Raw genomic sequence first — 18,449 nt, forward strand, 5'->3', positions numbered from 1 at the left:
AGCCTTCGGCCCTACCAGATAACAACAAGACCTCAGCCTCAGGCCCTACCAGATAACAACTAGACCTCAGCCTCAGACCCTACCAGATAACAACTAGACCTCAGCCTCAGACCCTACCAGATGATTACAAATCCACAATCTCAGGCCCTACCAGATGATTACTAGACCTCAGCCTCTGGCCCTACCTGATGATAACAACTAGACCTCAGCCTCAGGCCCTACTAGATAACAACTAGACTTCAGCCTGAGGCCCTACCAGATAACAAGTAGACCTCAGCCTCAGGCTCTACCAGATAACAACTAGACCTCAGCCTCAGGCCCTACCAGATAATTACTAGACCTCAGCCTCAGGCCCTACCAGATGATTACAAATCCACAATCTCAGGGCCTACCAGATGATTACTAGATTACAGCCTCCGGCCCTTCCGGATAACAACTAGACCTCAGCCTCAGGCCCTACTAGATGATGACTAGACCTCAGCCTCAGGCCTTACCAGATAAGAACTAGACCGCAGCCTCCGACCCTACCGGATGACGACTAGACCTCAGCCTCAGGCCCTACCGGATAACAACAAGACCTCAGCCTCAGGCCCTACCGGATAACAACAAGACCTCAGCCTCAGGCCCTACCAGATAACAACTAGACCTCAGCCTCAGGCCCTACCAGATAACAACTAGACCTCAGCCTCAGGCTCTACCAGATAGCAACAAGACCTCAGCCTCAGGCCCTACCAGATGATGACTAGACCTCAGCCTCAGGCCCTACCGGATAACAACTAGACCTCAGCCTCAGGCCCTGCAAGAAAACAACTAGACCTCAGACCCAGACCCTACCAGATGATGACTAGACCTCAGCCTCCGGCCCTACCTGATGATAACAACTAGACCTCAGCCTCAGGCCCTACTAGATAACAACTAGACTTCAGCCTGAGGCCCTACCAGATAACAAGTAGACCTCAGCCTCAGGCTCTACCAGATAACAACTAGACCTCAGCCTCAGGCCCTACCAGATAATTACTAGACCTCAGCCTCAGGCCCTACCAGATGATTACAAATCCACAATCTCAGGGCCTACCAGATGATTACTAGATTACAGCCTCCGGCCCTTCCGGATAACAACTAGACCTCAGCCTCAGGCCCTACTAGATGATGACTAGACCTCAGCCTCAGGCCTTACCAGATAAGAACTAGACCGCAGCCTCCGACCCTACCGGATGACGACTAGACCTCAGCCTCAGGCCCTACCGGATAACAACAAGACCTCAGCCTCAGGCCCTACCGGATAACAACAAGACCTCAGCCTCAGGCCCTACCAGATAACAACTAGACCTCAGCCTCAGGCCCTACCAGATAACAACTAGACCTCAGCCTCAGGCTCTACCAGATAGCAACAAGACCTCAGCCTCAGGCCCTACCAGATGATGACTAGACCTCAGCCTCAGGCCCTACCGGATAACAACTAGACCTCAGCCTCAGGCCCTGCAAGAAAACAACTAGACCTCAGACCCAGACCCTACCAGATGATGACTAGACCTCAGCCTCAGGCCCTACCAGATAACAACTAGACCTCAGACTCAGGCCCTACCAGATAACAACAAGACCTCAGCCTCAGGCCCTTCCCTACCAAATAACAAGTAGACCTCAGCCTAAGGCCCTACCAGATAACAACTAGACCTCAGCCTCAGGCCCTACCAGATAACAACTAGACATCAGCCTCAGGCCCTACCAGATGATTACAAATCCACAATCTCAGGCCCTACCAGATGATTACTAGATTTCAGCCTCCGGCCCTACCGGATAACAACTAGACCTCAGCCTCAGGCCCTACTAGATGATGACTAGACCTCAGCCTCAGGCCTTACCAGATAACAACTATACCTCAGCCTCAGACCCTACCGGATGACGACTAGACCTCAGCCTCAGGCCCTACCGGATAACAACAAGACCTCAGCCTCAGGCCCTACCAGATAACAACTAGACCTCAGCCTCAGGCCCTACCAGAGGATGACTAGACCTCAGCCTCAGGCCTTACCAGATAACAACTAGACCTCAGCCTCAGACCCTACCAGATGATGACTAGACCTCAGCCTCAGGCCCTACCAGATAACAACTAGACCTCAGCCTCAGACCCTACAAGATAACAACTAGACCACAGCCTCAGGCCCTGCCCTACCAGATAACAAGTAGACCTCAGCCTAAGGCCCTACCAGATAACAACAAGACCTCAACCTCAGGCCCTACCAGCTAACAACTAGTCCTCAGCCTCAGGTCCTACCAGATAACAACTAGACCTCAGCCTCAGGCCCTACCAGAAAACAACTAGACCTCAGCCTCAGACACTACCAGATGATAACAAATCCACAATATCTGGCCCTACCAGAAGATTACTAGACCTCAGACTGCGGCCCTAACGGATAACAACTAGACCTCAGCCTCAGGCCCTACCAGATATCAACTACATCTCACCCTCAGGCTCTACCAGATAACAACTAGACCTCAGCCTCAGGCCATACTAGATGATGACTAGACCTTAGCCTCAGGCCTTACCAGATAACAACTAGACCTCAGCCTCAGACCCTACCAGATGATGACTAGACCTCAGCCTCAGGCCCTACCAGATAACAACTAGACCTCAGCCTCAGACCCTACAAGATAACAACTAGACCACAGCCTCAGGCCCTGCCCTACCAGATAACAAGTAGACCTCAGCCTAAGGCCCTACCAGATAACAACAAGACCTCAACCTCAGGCCCTACCAGCTAACAACTAGTCCTCAGCCTCAGGTCCTACCAGATAACAACTAGACCTCAGCCTCAGGCCCTACCAGAAAACAACTAGACCTCAGCCTCAGACACTACCAGATGATAACAAATCCACAATATCTGGCCCTACCAGAAGATTACTAGACCTCAGACTGCGGCCCTAACGGATAACAACTAGACCTCAGCCTCAGGCCCTACCAGATATCAACTACATCTCACCCTCAGGCTCTACCAGATAACAACTAGACCTCAGCCTCAGGCCATACTAGATGATGACTAGACCTTAGCCTCAGGCCTTACCAGATAACAACTAGACCTCAGCCTCAGACCCTACCGGATGATGACTAGAACTCAGCTTCAAGCCTTAGCAGATAACAACTAGACCTCAGCCTCAGGCCCTACCTGATGATAACAACTTGACCTCAGCCTCAGGCCCTCCCTGATGATAACAACTAGACCTCAGACCCAGGCCTTACCAGATAAAAACTAGACTTCAGACCTAGGCCCTACAAGATAACAACTAGACCTCAGCATCAGCCCCTACCAGCTAACAACTAGTCCTCAGCCTCAGGTCCTACCAGATAACAACTAGACCTCAGCCTCAGGCCCTACCAGAAAACAACTAGACCTCAGCCTCAGACACTACCAGATGATAACAAATCCACAATATCTGGCCCTACCAGAAGATTACTAGACCTCAGACTGCGGCCCTAACGGATAACAACTAGACCTCAGCCTCAGGCCCTACCAGATATCAACTACATCTCACCCTCAGGCTCTACCAGATAACAACTAGACCTCAGCCTCAGGCCATACTAGATGATGACTAGACCTTAGCCTCAGGCCTTACCAGATAACAACTAGACCTCAGCCTCAGACCCTACCGGATGATGACTAGAACTCAGCTTCAAGCCTTAGCAGATAACAACTAGACCTCAGCCTCAGGCCCTACCTGATGATAACAACTTGACCTCAGCCTCAGGCCCTCCCTGATGATAACAACTAGACCTCAGACCCAGGCCTTACCAGATAAAAACTAGACTTCAGACCTAGGCCCTACAAGATAACAACTAGACCTCAGCATCAGCCCCTACCAGCTAACAACTAGTCCTCAGCCTCAGGTCCTACCAGATAACAACTAGACCTCAGCCTCAGGCCCTACCAGAAAACAACTAGACCTCAGCCTCAGACACTACCAGATGATAACAAATCCACAATATCTGGCCCTACCAGAAGATTACTAGACCTCAGACTGCGGCCCTAACGGATAACAACTAGACCTCAGCCTCAGGCCCTACCAGATATCAACTACATCTCACCCTCAGGCTCTACCAGATAACAACTAGACCTCAGCCTCAGGCAATACTAGATGATGACTAGACCTTAGCCTCAGGCCTTACCAGAAAACAACTAGACCTCAGCCTCAGACCCTACCGGATGATGACTAGAACTCAGCTTCAAGCCTTAGCAGATAACAACTAGACCTCAGCCTCAGGCCCTACCTGATGATAACAACTTGACCTCAGTCTCAGGCCCTACCAGATAACAACTAGACCTCAGCCTCAGGCCCTACCAGATGATGACTAGACCTCAGCCTCAGGCCTTACCAGATAACAACTAGACCTCAGCCTCAGACCCTACCAGATGATGACTAGACCTCAGCCTCAGGCCCTACCAGATAACAACTAGACCTCAGCCTAAGGCCCTACAAGATAACAACTAGACCACAGCCTCAGGCCCTGCCCTACCAGATAACAAGTAGACCTCAGCCTAAGGCCCTACCAGATAACAACAAGACCTCAACCTCAGGCCCTACCAGCTAACAACTAGTCCTCAGCCTCAGGTCCTACCAGATAACAACTAGACCTCAGCCTCAGGTCCTACCAGATAACAACTAGACCTCAGCCTCAGGTCCTACCAGATAACAACTAGACCTCAGCCTCAGACACTACCAGATGATAACAAATCCACAATATCTGGCCCTACCAGAAGATTACTAGACCTCAGACTCCGGCCCTAACGGATAACAACTAGACCTCAGCCTCAGGCCCTACCAGATATCAACTACATCTCACCCTCAGGCTCTACCAGATAACAACTAGACCTCAGCCTCAGGCATTACTAGATGATGACTAGACCTTAGCCTCAGGCCTTACCAGATAATAACTAGACCTCAGCCTCAGACCCTACCGGATGATGACTAGAACTCAGCTTCAGGACTTAGCAGATAACAACTAGACCTCAGCCTCAGGCCCTACCTGATGATAACAACTTGACCTCAGCCTCAGGCCCTCCCTGGTGATAACAACTAGACCTCAGACCCAGGCCTTACCAGATAAAAACTAGACTTCAGACCTAGGCCCTACAAGATAACAACTAGACCTCAGCATCAGCCCCTACCAGATAACAACTAGACCTCAGCCTCAGGTGCTACCAGATAACAACTAGACCTCAGCCTCAGGCCCTACCAGATGATTACAATTCCACAATCTCAGGCCCTAGCAGATGATGACTAGACCTCAGCCTCCGGCCCTACCGGATAACAACTAGACCTCAGCCTCAGGTCCTACAAGATAACAACAAGACCTCAGCCTCCGGCCCTACCAGATGATGACTAGACCTCAGCCTCAGACCCTACCAGATAACAACTATACCTCAGCCTCAGACTCTGCCCTACCAGATAACAAGTAGACCTCAGCCTAAGGCCCTACCAGATAACAACTAGACCTCAGCCTCAGGCCCTACCAGCTAACAACTAGACCTCAGCCTCAGGTCCTACCATATAACAACTAGACCTCAGCCTCAGGTCCTACCATATAACGTAAATAGAGAGAAGAAGAGGCGGCACTCACCGGACTGGTGGAACTACTTCTTTTTATTCAGCAAAGCGGTGTGGTACAGGGGGAACACTGGAGCCATACGGCGACGGGCCGTTTCGCGCTTGCTAGCGCATCTTCAAGCCTCAGGCCCTACCGGATGATGACTAGACCTCAGCCTCAGGCCCTACCAGATAACAACTAGACCTTAGCCTCAGACCCTACCGGATGATGACTAGACCTCAGCCTCAGGACTTACCAGATAACAACTATACCTCAGTCTCAGGCCCTACCAGATGACAACTAGACCTCAGCCTCCGGCCCTACCAGATAACAACTAGACCTCAGCCTCAGGCCCTACCAGATAACAACTAGACCTCAGCCTCAGCCCCTACCAGATGATTACTAGACCTCAGCCTCAGGCCCTACCAGATAACAACTAGACCTCAACCTCAGGCCCTACCAGATAACAACTAGCTTTGTAAGCTATAAATAAGTTAAAATCCGCCTTTTTGTGTGAATTTTTGTAGTACTGACAGTTTTTACAGGGAACATTTGAACTCCAACTTGCAAGGATCCTATAATAGGTTTTATTAAAGGATGTAGAGTCGGGGTTTATGATGGTGGTAAATGTCCCCTTTAAGTAATTGTGTCCTTCTTCTGTAGATGAAGAGTGTAAATATCTTGTGTACATTTCCACTTTCCTGCAATATCGATGATCCGACAGAAACACAGAAGATGTGGCCGTTATAACAATATATCTAAAAGTGCCGATAATTTCACGAGTGCAAAGCATTAGAGGAACCCGTCAGCAGGTGTGACCTTCAGGCATCTAAATTGTTCCACTTCACATCTTCTTTCTCCTCTTTCTTATCTTAAAAGTCTTGGGGTGAGATGTTTACCATACATTAAATATTCAAAATGGAGTCTTAAAGGGGTTGTACACTATAAGAAAAACATGGCCAATTCCTTCCAACATCAGCGCCACATCTGATCAGAGGTTGCCGGTGGTATTGCAGTCCTATTCGCTTTAATGGAGGTGAGCCATAGTATCAAACACAACTTATAGAGAAGGGTCAATGATGGCAGAAAGAATGGTGACAGTGACTACGAGCCCTACACCTACAGGACCCCCACTGTAGGGTGATGACACCCTCTATGTTCTCGTGTCAAAATGTTCACTGTTGAAAACAGTCTTAAAATCTACAAAGATCTACAAAAACTTAGAAATCTACAATTTTTTGTCATTGGATACTGATTGCATGGATTGTCTACGTACAGAGACGCCACAAGTGCTCATCAATAACCAGTTGTAGGGTTAGGATCCTCCATAGTCTTATGTGTAGGAATATTTCACCCTCATTTGACCCATAAGAACATGGAAGAACATCTCCATGGAGCCTCCACCCACTATTCTGTGTATAGGAGGACAATTCCTTTTAGATCGTTTTCACAATCCAGGACAAGATTATTGGGAACAGAGAGGAGGGAGGGACAGGGGAAGGTGGAGACACCTCATTAATATGTGCTGGAAGAACTTGTATGATAGAAGCTTCTATGCTAATCATGTGTGGACTACTCGATTATAGACTCCCCAAAAATGCCCCCTCCACACCGTTACTTTCCAGAAGCTCCTACGAATGTTACGAGGTATTTCCAGTACATTGCCCGAAACCCAAACAGGAGCTAAACCTCAGGGGGTGATAGACCGATAGACAGGTAAAGAGAATTCCCCATGGACCCACATTCTCCGGCATCAACAAATGTGGACATTCTTCCACTAAGTTAATAAATCTACTTGAAATGTCCACAAACATGTTCTTCAGTTTGTGTCCTCACGTGCTCTTCTCTAGTCTCATCACCTATGTTCACCTGGAAGCAGGAGGAAGCAGTCGGGGTCCATCATTGGTGGCCCAAGGTCAAACACTTCTCCAATGTCATCTTCTCACAGGTAGCACCGGGATATCAGAAGACTCTGGAGACTTCATTTTCTCATCAATTCAACATAAAAGAACTTGGGTGTCGTGAGGAGACGTCTTACCTTGCAGACCAAGCGTGAAGACCAAGCCGAGGAGCATGAGAGCAGATCCTCCCCATGCAGATGTCCTCTTCATCTTCATTGACTCTGCTCCTCCTCGAGAGACTTATTCTGGTTCCATCCAGTCGGCTATAATAAGTGTCATCTGCGGTTCTATTGTCTCGGGTGTTTATCCACTGTCTTTGGATCCAGTCCATCAGTCATAGGTGGGATCCTCCCATAGTCGTGTAGTCATCAGCTCAATAACCGGAATAACACAAGCCAAACTTTCCCTGCAGCATCTATTACCATCACAGTCATGGAGATGACACGCTCCGTCACTGCTTCCAGTGGCATCAGCTGTAAATCCTGTTTTATAAGCTTTTCATGCTCTTACGATGTGATGAACCTTCTGCGTTGCTAGTGCTATAGGCCAGTAAAGTTGACCATAAAGTCTGGTGGCCCAAAAGTGACCATCTCTTCAGTGGGTGTATAGGTCCAGGTATTTGTCCTCAGCCAGAGAACCCAAGAGAAGCCACAACTCAGGTGTTATCTAGGTGGACTTCCTGGTCTCCACCCTTTAACCTCTATACAGGTCCCTGGACCTTGCGCTAAGGGAATCATCAGGTCACTAACACTTGAAGTGGTCCTGACACTGGAGAGACCTAGAGACACTGGTGCAATGCATTGTGGGCGAGGCAGAGTTGTCAGATACAAACTAAGTTTAGCAAGGTTGAACACCCAAAGACATGAAGAGGAAAATTAATTAAACCAAATATTCGGAATTTGCAAAATTATTATCTCAGAGCCTTGAATCTCAGGCACCTTCCAGGCAGGGGGTGTGCTGTACATACTGAGGGGTCACGTGGGATTGGTTGGGGAAGTGATGAAAGACTTGTGCGACCTAAGGGTTAAGGGAGAAAAGAGGAGGAACATGGTGACAGGAGAAGACAGAGACAATATAGTGGACACAGTAAGTAGCGTGGCAGCCGTGGCCTCTGGGGGACATGCAGATGGTCAAGTTTTTTGGTTGGTCTTAGTTCCTCCAAATATTTTTTCTCCAATTTCATTTTTTTTCGGTTGACCTCTCCCGGTTTCTCGGCTTTCACCAGTTGTCACCCAGATTGCAGACCCCTCCTGACATCCCGGCTCCAGCGCCTTGTGGGGACGGGTCGTCCCGGGTGATTCCTCTGTTATTCTGGGCCGTTCTCGTTGTCAGACAGGATCAGACATGCCGGGACGTGAGGATCAGTGAGAAATCACTCGCTGTCTCAGTGACCTAATTACAGATAATTGCTTCATTTTCTGTAATTAATAAAATGTAAACTTCTCCGTCATTTCTCATTATACTCTGAGGGACAAGGTGCAGGGGAATCTGGCAGATCCATCGCTGTGAGAGGGTACAAGGGGTTGGGCATAAATAGAGGTTTATAACATTGCTTACTATCAGGGTCAGACGATATGGAGGGATCCAGGAGCATGTGCCCCGTGTCCCCCACCACTTTACCTAGAAGCAGTCAGCTCACAGCCTTGTACACTATAATGACTTGTGGTTTACAGGACATAGCTTAGGGGTGCACGGTACAACATGGTGTGCACTGTACATAGCCTGGGGCTGCACTGTACAGCCTGGGGGTGTACTGTACAGCCTGGTGGTGCACTATACAGCCTGGGAGTGTACTGTACATAGCCTGGTGGTGCACTATACAGCCTGGGAGTGTACTGTACATAGCCTGGTGGTGCACTATACAGCCTGGTGGTGCACTGTACAGCCTGGGGGTGCACTATACAGCCTGGGGTGGACTATACAGCCTGGGGGTGCACTATACAGCCTGGGAGTGTACTGTACAGCCTGGGGGTGCACTATACAGCCTGGGGGTGTACTGTACAGCCTGGGGGTGCACTATACAGCATGGGGGTGCACTGTACAGCCTGGGGCTGCACTGTACAGCCTGGTGGTGCACTATACAGCCTGGGAGTGTACTGTACATAGCCTGGTGGTGCACTATACAGCCTGGGAGTGTACTGTACATAGCCTGGTGGTGCACTATACAGCCTGGGGGTGCACTGTACAGCATGGGGGTGCACTGTACAGCCTGGGGGTGTACTGTACACCATGGGGGTGCACTATACAGCCTAGGATGCCCTATACAGCCTGGTGGTGCACTATACAGCCTGGGGGTGCACTGTACAGCCTGGTGGTGCACTGTACAGCCTGGTGGTGCACTATACAGCCTGGGGGTGCACTGTACAGTATGGGGGTGCACTTTTCAGCCTGGGGCTGCACTGTACAGTATGGGGGTGCACTGTACATAGCCTGGTGGTGCACTATACAGCCTGGGGGTGCACTGTACAGCATGGGGGTGCACTGTACAGCCTGGGGGTGCACTGTACAGCTTGGGGGTGCACTGTACACCATGGGGGTGCACTATACAGCCTAGGATGCCCTATACAGCCTGGTGGTGCACTATACAGCCTGGGGGTGCACTGTACATAGCCTGGTGGTGCACTATACAGCCTGGGCGTGCACTATACAGCCTGGGAGTGTACTGTACAGTATGGGGGTGCACTGTACAGTATGGGGGTGCACTATACAGCCTTGGATGCACTGTACAACCTGGGGTGCAGTGTACAGCCTGGTGGTGCACTATACAGCCTGGGGCTGCACTGTACAGCTTGGCGGTGCACTATACATCATGGGGGTGCACTATACAGCCTTGGGGGTGCACTGTACAGTATGGGGGTGCACTTTTCAGCCTGGGGCTGCACTATACAGTATGGGGGTGCACTATACAGCCTAGGATGCACTGTACAATCTGGGGTGCACTGTACATAGCCTGGTGGTGCACTATACAGCCTGGGCGTGCACTATACAGCCTGGGGGTGCACTGTACAGTATGGGGGTGCACTGTACAGCCTGGGGGTGCACTGTACAGTATGGGGGTGCACTATACAGCCTTGGATGCACTGTACAACCTGGGGTGCACTATACAGCCTGGGGGTGCTCTATACAGCCTGGGGGTTCACTGTACAACCTGGGGTGCACTGTACAGCCTGGTGGTGCACTATACAGCCTGGGGGTTCACTGTACAGCCTGGGGGTTCACTGTACAGCCTGGGGGTGCACTATACATCCTGGGGCTGCACTGTACAGCATGGGGGGTGCACTGTACAGCCTGGCGGTGCACTATACATCCTGGGGCTGCACTGTACAGCATGGGGGTGCACTATACATCATGGGGGTGCACTATACAGCCTTGGGGTGCAGTGTACAGCCTGGGGGTGCACTATACAGTCTTGGAGTGCACTGTACAGCCTAGGGGTGCACTGTACAGCCTGGGGGTGCACTATACAGTCTAGGGGTGCACTGTACAGCCTGGGAGTGCACTGTACATCCTGGGGGTGCACTGTACAGCCTGGGGGTGCACTATACATCCTGGGGGTGCACTATACAGCCTGGGGGTGCACTATACAGTCTAGGGGTGCACTGTACATCCTGGGGGTGCACTATACAGCCTGTGGGTGCACTATACATCCTGGGAGTGCACTGTACAGCCTGGGGGTGCACTGTACAGCCTGGGGGTGCACTATACATCCTGGGGGTGCACTATACAGTCTAGGGGTGCACTGTACAGCCTGGCGGTGCACTATACATCCTGGGGGTGCACTGTACATCCTGGGGGTGCACTATACAGTCTAGGGGTGCACTGTATAGCCTGGGAGTGCACTGTACATCCTGGGGGTGCACTTAGGTGTAAAGTTTCATTAGCGGGTCATTACATGCACATTGTGAGGAGACGCCTGTTGTGTGTAATGAGATCTGTGCTCCATTATGTGCTTTCTAATAGACTGATATGTGGCAATATGTACATTTCTCATTGCTGGAAGTGACTTGTGACGTGAATGGCGCGGCCCTGGATTATAATTATATTATTTATAGAGCACATTAATTCCATGGTGTTGTATAATCTGTAGGAGGTTCACATACATTACAGAAAGACAAGAAGAAAACCTGCAGTCAGACAATAGGTATCACCTGGGTGGGGGGCACTGGAGGCGGGTGTAGGGCAAGAGACTATGGTGGTCCCTGGTATAAATCATTCAGGTGATGTCCCACCCCCCACCCTCAGACTCATGGCCGGAGAGGTGATGGCAGGTAGGTATTTATGGCACATGTTGGCAGCAGATCTGAACCCTCTGCCCAAATCGGTGAAACTTTTATGGCTTGTTCACAATACAATCCGAAAAATCAGAAGCTGAAGAGCCGGAGTGACCAGAGGTCCCGGGCACCAGGGCGCGTCTGTGATACCTCCATATCATGACCTCATGGGGCCCGAGGCTTCAGGCATCTCCTCCATCTCCTTCCAACTCTTGGCTTTACATCAATTATTAATCTAATCCTTTATTAAGATCCCATAAAGCAGCCCTATTCCGGATAACACTAGGGGTAAGGACTATTCCATCCCGACGCTTTCCCTTATCATATAGAATAATAATAATGGGGCAAATTTACTTACCCAGTCCTGTCACGATCCCCGATTCGGACAGTCCAACAAAGATGAAGTCTGGCGCGATTCACGAAGCTTGTGCGCCCGATATCCTGCATCCGTTGCTTCCCTGCCGAGGTCCGCCGGAGTTCATCTTCTTCTTCCCGGTGCTTGTAAATGTGTGTCTTGCGACACAATTCTAAGTGTTAAATCCCGTGCGTAGTACGAATCGGTCGGGTTGTCCGACAGCCCACCCCCCAATTAGTTTTGCGTGCAAGCCTGCGCCGATGCGCCAAAATCCGATTGTGTGCGACACAATCCCCGGCACGATGTGGCACAAAATGGAAATCCTCGGGAAACCCAATGAGCCCCAATAAGTCCCAACTAGAAGGAAGAGAAATAAAAGTCATCTCATTATTGGGGGTCATTTACTAAGGGCCCGATTCGCGTTTTCCCGACGTGTTACCCGAATATTTCCGATTTGCGCCGATTGTACCTGAATTGCCCAGGGATTGTGGCGCACGCGATCGGATTGTGGCGCATCGGTGCCGGCATGCGCGCGACGGAAATCGGGGGGCGTGGCCGAACGAAAACCCGACGTATTCGGAAAAACCGCCGCATTTAAAAACCGAAAAAGTGTCGCTTGGGGAGCGCTTACCTTCACCTGGTCCGAGGTGGTGCATTCCGGCGCGATGAGATGACTTTCAGCGCAGCAGCGCCACCTGGTGGACGGCGGAAGAACTACATTCATAAATCCCGGCCGGACCCGAATCCCGTGCAGAGAACGCGCCGCTGGATCGCGACTGGACCAGGTAAGTAAATGTGCCCCATTATGTAGCACTGATGATTGATCATTAAGGGGGAGCTTCTACATCCTCCAGAATCCTTTAGTTCTCATAGACGCCCCCAGGACCCTCCATCATCCCCAGACTCCTCAGCTCTCCTCCATACACCTGTATCACCAGACTCCTCATCTCTCCTCCATACACCTGTATCACCAGACTCCTCAGCTCTCCTCCATACACCTGTATCACCAGACTCCTCATCTCTCCTCCATACACCTGTATCACCAGACTCCTCAGCTCTCCTCCATACACCTGTATCACCAGACTCCTCAGCTCTCCACCATACACCTGTATCACCAGACTCCTCAGCTCTCCTCCATACACCTGTATCACCAGACTCCTCATCTCTCCTCCATACACCTGTATCACCAGACTCCTCAGCTCTCCTCCATACACCTGTATCACCAGACTCCTCATCTCTCCTCCATACACCTGTATCACCAGACTCCTCAGCTCTCCTCCATACACCTGTATCACCAGACTCCTCAGCTCTCCACCATACACCTGTATCACCAGACTCCTCAGCTCTCCTCCATACACCTGTATCACCAGACTCCTCATCTCTCCTCCATACACCTGTATCACCAGACTCCTCATCTCTCCTCCATACACCTGTATCACCAGACTCCTCAGCTCTCCTCCATACACCTGTATCACCAGACTCCTCAGCTCTCCTCCATACACCTGTATCACCAGACTCCTCATCTCTCCTCCATATACCTGTATCACCAGACTCCTCAGCTCTCCTCCATACACCTGTATCACCAGACTCCTCAGCTCTCCTCCATACACCTGTATCACCAGACTCCTCAGCTCTCCTCCATACACCTGTATCACCAGACTACTCAGCTCTCCTCCATACACCTGTATCACCAGACTCCTCAGCTCTCCTCCATACACCTGTATCACCAGACTCATCAGCTCTCCTCCATACACCTGTATCACCAGACTCCTCAGCTCTCCTCCATACACCTGTATCACCAGACTCCTCATCTATCCCCCATACACCTGTATCACCAGACTCCTCAGCTCTCCTCCATACACCTGTATCACCAGACTCCTCAGCTCTCCTCCATACACCTGTATCACCAGACTCCTCAGCTCTCCTCCATACACCTGTATCACCAGACTCCTCAGCTCTCCTCCAGACACCTGTATCACCAGACTCCTCAGCTCTCCTCCACAAACTTGTATCCAAAGACTCCTCATCTCTCCTCCATACACCTGTATCACCAGACTCCTCAGCTCTCCACCATACACCTGTATCACCAGACTCCTCAGCTCTCCTCCATACACCTGTATCACCAGACTCCTCAGCTCTCCTCCATACACCTGTATCACCAGACTCCTCATCTCTCCTGCATACACCTGTATCCAAAGACTCCTCAGCTCTCCTCCAGACACCTGTATCACCAGACTCCTCATCTCTCCTGCATACACCTGTATCCAAAGACTCCTCATCTCTCCTCCATACACCTGTATCACCAGACTCCTCAGCTCTCCTCCATACACCTGTATCACCAGACTCCTCATCTCTCCTGCATACACCTGTATCCAAAGACTCCTCAGCTCTCCTCCAGACACCTGTATCACCAGACTCCTCAGCTCTCCTGCATACACCTGTATCCAAAGACTCCTCAGCTCTCCCCCATACACCTGTATCACCAGACTCCTCAGCTCTCCTCCATACACCTGTATCACTAGACTCCTCAGCTCTCCTCCATACACCTGTATCACCAGACTCCTCAGCTCTCCTCCATACACCTGTATCACCAGACTCCTCAGCTCTCCTCCATACACCTGTATCACCAGACTCCTCATCTCTCCTGCATACACCTGTATCCAAAGACTCCTCAGCTCTCCTCCAGACACCTGTATCACCAGACTCCTCATCTCTCCTGCATACACCTGTATCCAAAGACTCCTCATCTCTCCTCCATACACCTGTATCACCAGACTCCTCAGCTCTCCTCCATACACCTGTATCACCAGACTCCTCATCTCTCCTGCATACACCTGTATCCAAAGACTCCTCAGCTCTCCTCCAGACACCTGTATCACCAGACTCCTCAGCTCTCCCCCATACACCTGTATCACCAGACTCCTCAGCTCTCCTCCATACACCTGTATCACCAGTCTCCTCATCTCTCCTCCATACACCTGTATCACCAGACTCTTCAGCTCTCCTCCATACACCTGTATCACCAGACTCCTCATCTCTCCTCCATACACCTGTATCACCAGACTCCTCAGCTCTCCTCCATACACCTGTATCACCAGACTCCTCAGCTCTCCTCCATACACCTGTATCACCAGACACCTCAGCTCTCCTCCATACACCTGTATCCCCAGACTTCTCAGCTCTCCTCCATACACCTGTATCACCAGACTCCTCATCTCTCCTCCATACACCGGTATCAACAGACTCTTCAGCTCTCCTCCATACACCTGTATCACCAGACTCCTCAGCTCTCCTCCATACACCTGTATCACCAGACTCCTCATCTCTCCTCCATACACCTGTATCACCAGACTCCTCAGCTCTCCTCCATACACCTGTATCACCAGACTCCTCAGCTCTCCTCCATACACCTGTATCACCAGACACCTCAGCTCTCCTCCATACACCTGTATCCCCAGACTCCTCAGCTCTCCTCCATACACCTGTATCACCAGACTCCTCATCTCTCCTCCATACACCGGTATCAACAGACTCTTCAGCTCTCCTCCATACACCTGTATCACCAGACTCCGCATCTCTCCTCCATACACCTGTATCACCAGACTCCTCAGCTCTCCTCCATACACCTGTATCACCAGACTCTTCAGCTCTCCTCCATACACCTGTATCACCAGACTCCTCAGCCCTCCCCCATACACCTGTATCACCAGATTCCTCAGCTCTCCTCCATACACCTGTATCACCAGACTCTTCAGCTCTCCTCCATACACCTGTATCACCAGACTCCTCATCTCTCCTCCATACACCTGTATCACCAGACTCCTCAGCTCTCCTCCACAAACTTGTATCCAAAGACTCCTCATCTCTCCTCCACATACTTGTATCCAAAGACTCCTCATCTCTCCTTTATACACCTGTATCACCAGGCTCCTCAGCTCTCCTCCATACACCTGTATCACCAGACTCCTCATCTCTCCTCCATACACCTGTATCACCAGACTCCTCAGCTCTCCTCCATACACCTGTATCCCCAGACTCCTCAGCTCTCCTCCATACACCTGTATCACCAGACTCCTCAGCTCTCCTCCATACACCTGTATCACCAGACTCCTCAGCTCTCCTTCATACACCTGTATCACCAGACTCCTCAGCTCTCCCCCATACACCTGTATCACCAGACTCCTCATCTCTCCTCCATACACCTGTATCACCAGACTCCTCAGCTCTCCTCCATACACCTGTATCACCAGACTCCTCAGCTCTCCTCCATACACCTGTATCACCAGACACCTCAGCTCTCCTCCATACACCTGTATCCCCAGACTCCTCAGCTCTCCTCCATACACCTGTATCACCAGACTCCTCATCTCTCCTCCATACACCGGTATCAACAGACTCTTCAGCTCTCCTCCATACACCTGTATCACCAGACTCCTCAGCCCTCCCCCATACACCTGTATCACCAGATTCCTCAGCTCTCCTCCATACACCTGTATCACCAGACTCTTCAGCTCTCCTCCATACACCTGTATCACCAGACTCCTCATCTCTCCTCCATACACCTGTATCACCAGACTCCTCAGCTCTCCTCCACAAACTTGTATCCAAAGACTCCTCATCTCTCCTCCACATACTTGTATCCAAAGACTCCTCATCTCTCCTTCATACACCTGTATCACCAGGCTCCTCAGCTCTCCTCCATACACCTGTATCACCAGACTCCTCATCTCTCCTCCATACACCTGTATCACCAGACTCCTCAGCTCTCCTCCATACACCTGTATCCCCAGGCTCCTCAGCTCTCCTCCATACACCTGTATCACCAGACTCCTCATCTCTCCTCCATACACCTGTATCACCAGACTCCTCAGCTCTCCTCCATACACCTGTATCACCAGACTCCTCAGCTCTCCTCCATACACCTGTATCACCAGACTCCTCAGCTCTCCTCCATACACCTGTATCACCAGACTCCTCAGCTCTCCTTCATACACCTGTATCACCAGACTCCTCATCTCTCCTTCATACAACATTTGACACAGGTCAGGGATAGCTGTAGATTTGCGCCAAAATTTTCAACTTTTTTGCAACTTAAAGAAGTTTCAGCTTTCACGTATCAATTCTGGTGGTAACTAAGAGAACACTGCAGACAAAGGTGAGACTTTAAAAGGAGACAGTTTTAGGCACAAAAAAACTTTACAAATGAGCACAAGCGCCATGAAAAGTCAAAAAAAATTTAAGAAAAAGGCAAAAGTATCATTGTCACTCTGTCTGGATTTTTGGGTTGTGCTTTGTCTTTTGATCTCTGTACATAGATTGATGCCCAAGCAGCAGAGCCAACCTGGCTCTTATTTTCAGCCTTCTGACCACTGTGTCTGTATCACCAGACTCCTCATCTCTCCTCCATACACCTGTATCACCAGACTCCTCAGCTCTCCTCCATATACTTGTATCCAAAGACTCCTCATCTCTCCTTCATACACCTGTATCACCATACTCCTCATCTCTCCTCCATACACCTGTATCACCATACTCCTCATCTCTCCTCCATACACCTGTATCACCAGACTCCTCAGCTCTCCTCCATACACCTGTATCACCAGGCTCCTCATCTCTCCTCCATACACCTGTATCACCAGACTCCTCAGCTCTCCTCCACATACTTGTATCCAAAGACTCCTCATCTCTCCTTCATACACCTGTATCACCATACTCCTTATCTCTCCTCCATACACCTGTATCACCATACTCCTCAGCTCTCCTCCATACACCTGTATCACCAGGCTCCTCAGCTCTCCTCCACATACTTGTATCCAAAGACTCCTCAGCTCTCCTCCATACACCTGTATCACAATGCTCCTCATCTCTCCTCCATACATCTGTATCACCAGACTCCTCAGCTCTCCTCCATACACCTGTATCACCAGACTCCTCAGCTCTCCTCCATACACCTGTATCACCAGACTCCTCATCTCTCCTCCATACACCTGTATCACCAGACTCCTCAGCTCTCCTCCATACACCTGTATCACCAGGCTCCTCAGCTCTCCTCCATACACCTGTATCACCAGACTCTTCAGCTCTCCTCCATACACCTGTATCACCAGACTCCTCAGCTCTCCTCCATACACCTGTATGACCAGACTCCTCAGCTCTCCTCCATACACCTGTATCACCAAACTCCTCATCTCTCCTCCACACACCTGTATCACCAGACTCCTCATCTCTCCTCCATACACCTGTATCACCAGACTCCTCAGCTCGCCTCCATACACCTGTATCACCAGACTCCTCAGCTCTCCCCCATACACCTGTATCACCAGACTCCTCAGTTCTCCTCC

General features: G+C 50.5%; 1 protein-coding gene across 1 annotated transcript in view; it reads right to left on the bottom strand.

Annotated features, from left to right (window-relative positions):
• Nucleotides 1-7,845, bottom strand: part of LOC140066246 (ly6/PLAUR domain-containing protein 3-like) — a 30,683-nt gene extending 22,838 nt beyond the window's left edge. The window contains exon 1 of the mRNA XM_072113816.1: nucleotides 7,620-7,845. Coding sequence (XP_071969917.1) covers nucleotides 7,620-7,698 — 79 coding nt within the window. The 5' untranslated portion in view covers nucleotides 7,699-7,845. The remainder of the gene's footprint in view (nucleotides 1-7,619) is intronic.
• Between the last annotated feature and the right edge of the window lie 10,604 nt (nucleotides 7,846-18,449).

This window comes from Engystomops pustulosus, chromosome 6 (assembly GCF_040894005.1).
Source record: "Engystomops pustulosus chromosome 6, aEngPut4.maternal, whole genome shotgun sequence".
Taxonomy (NCBI): Eukaryota; Metazoa; Chordata; class Amphibia; order Anura; family Leptodactylidae; genus Engystomops; species Engystomops pustulosus.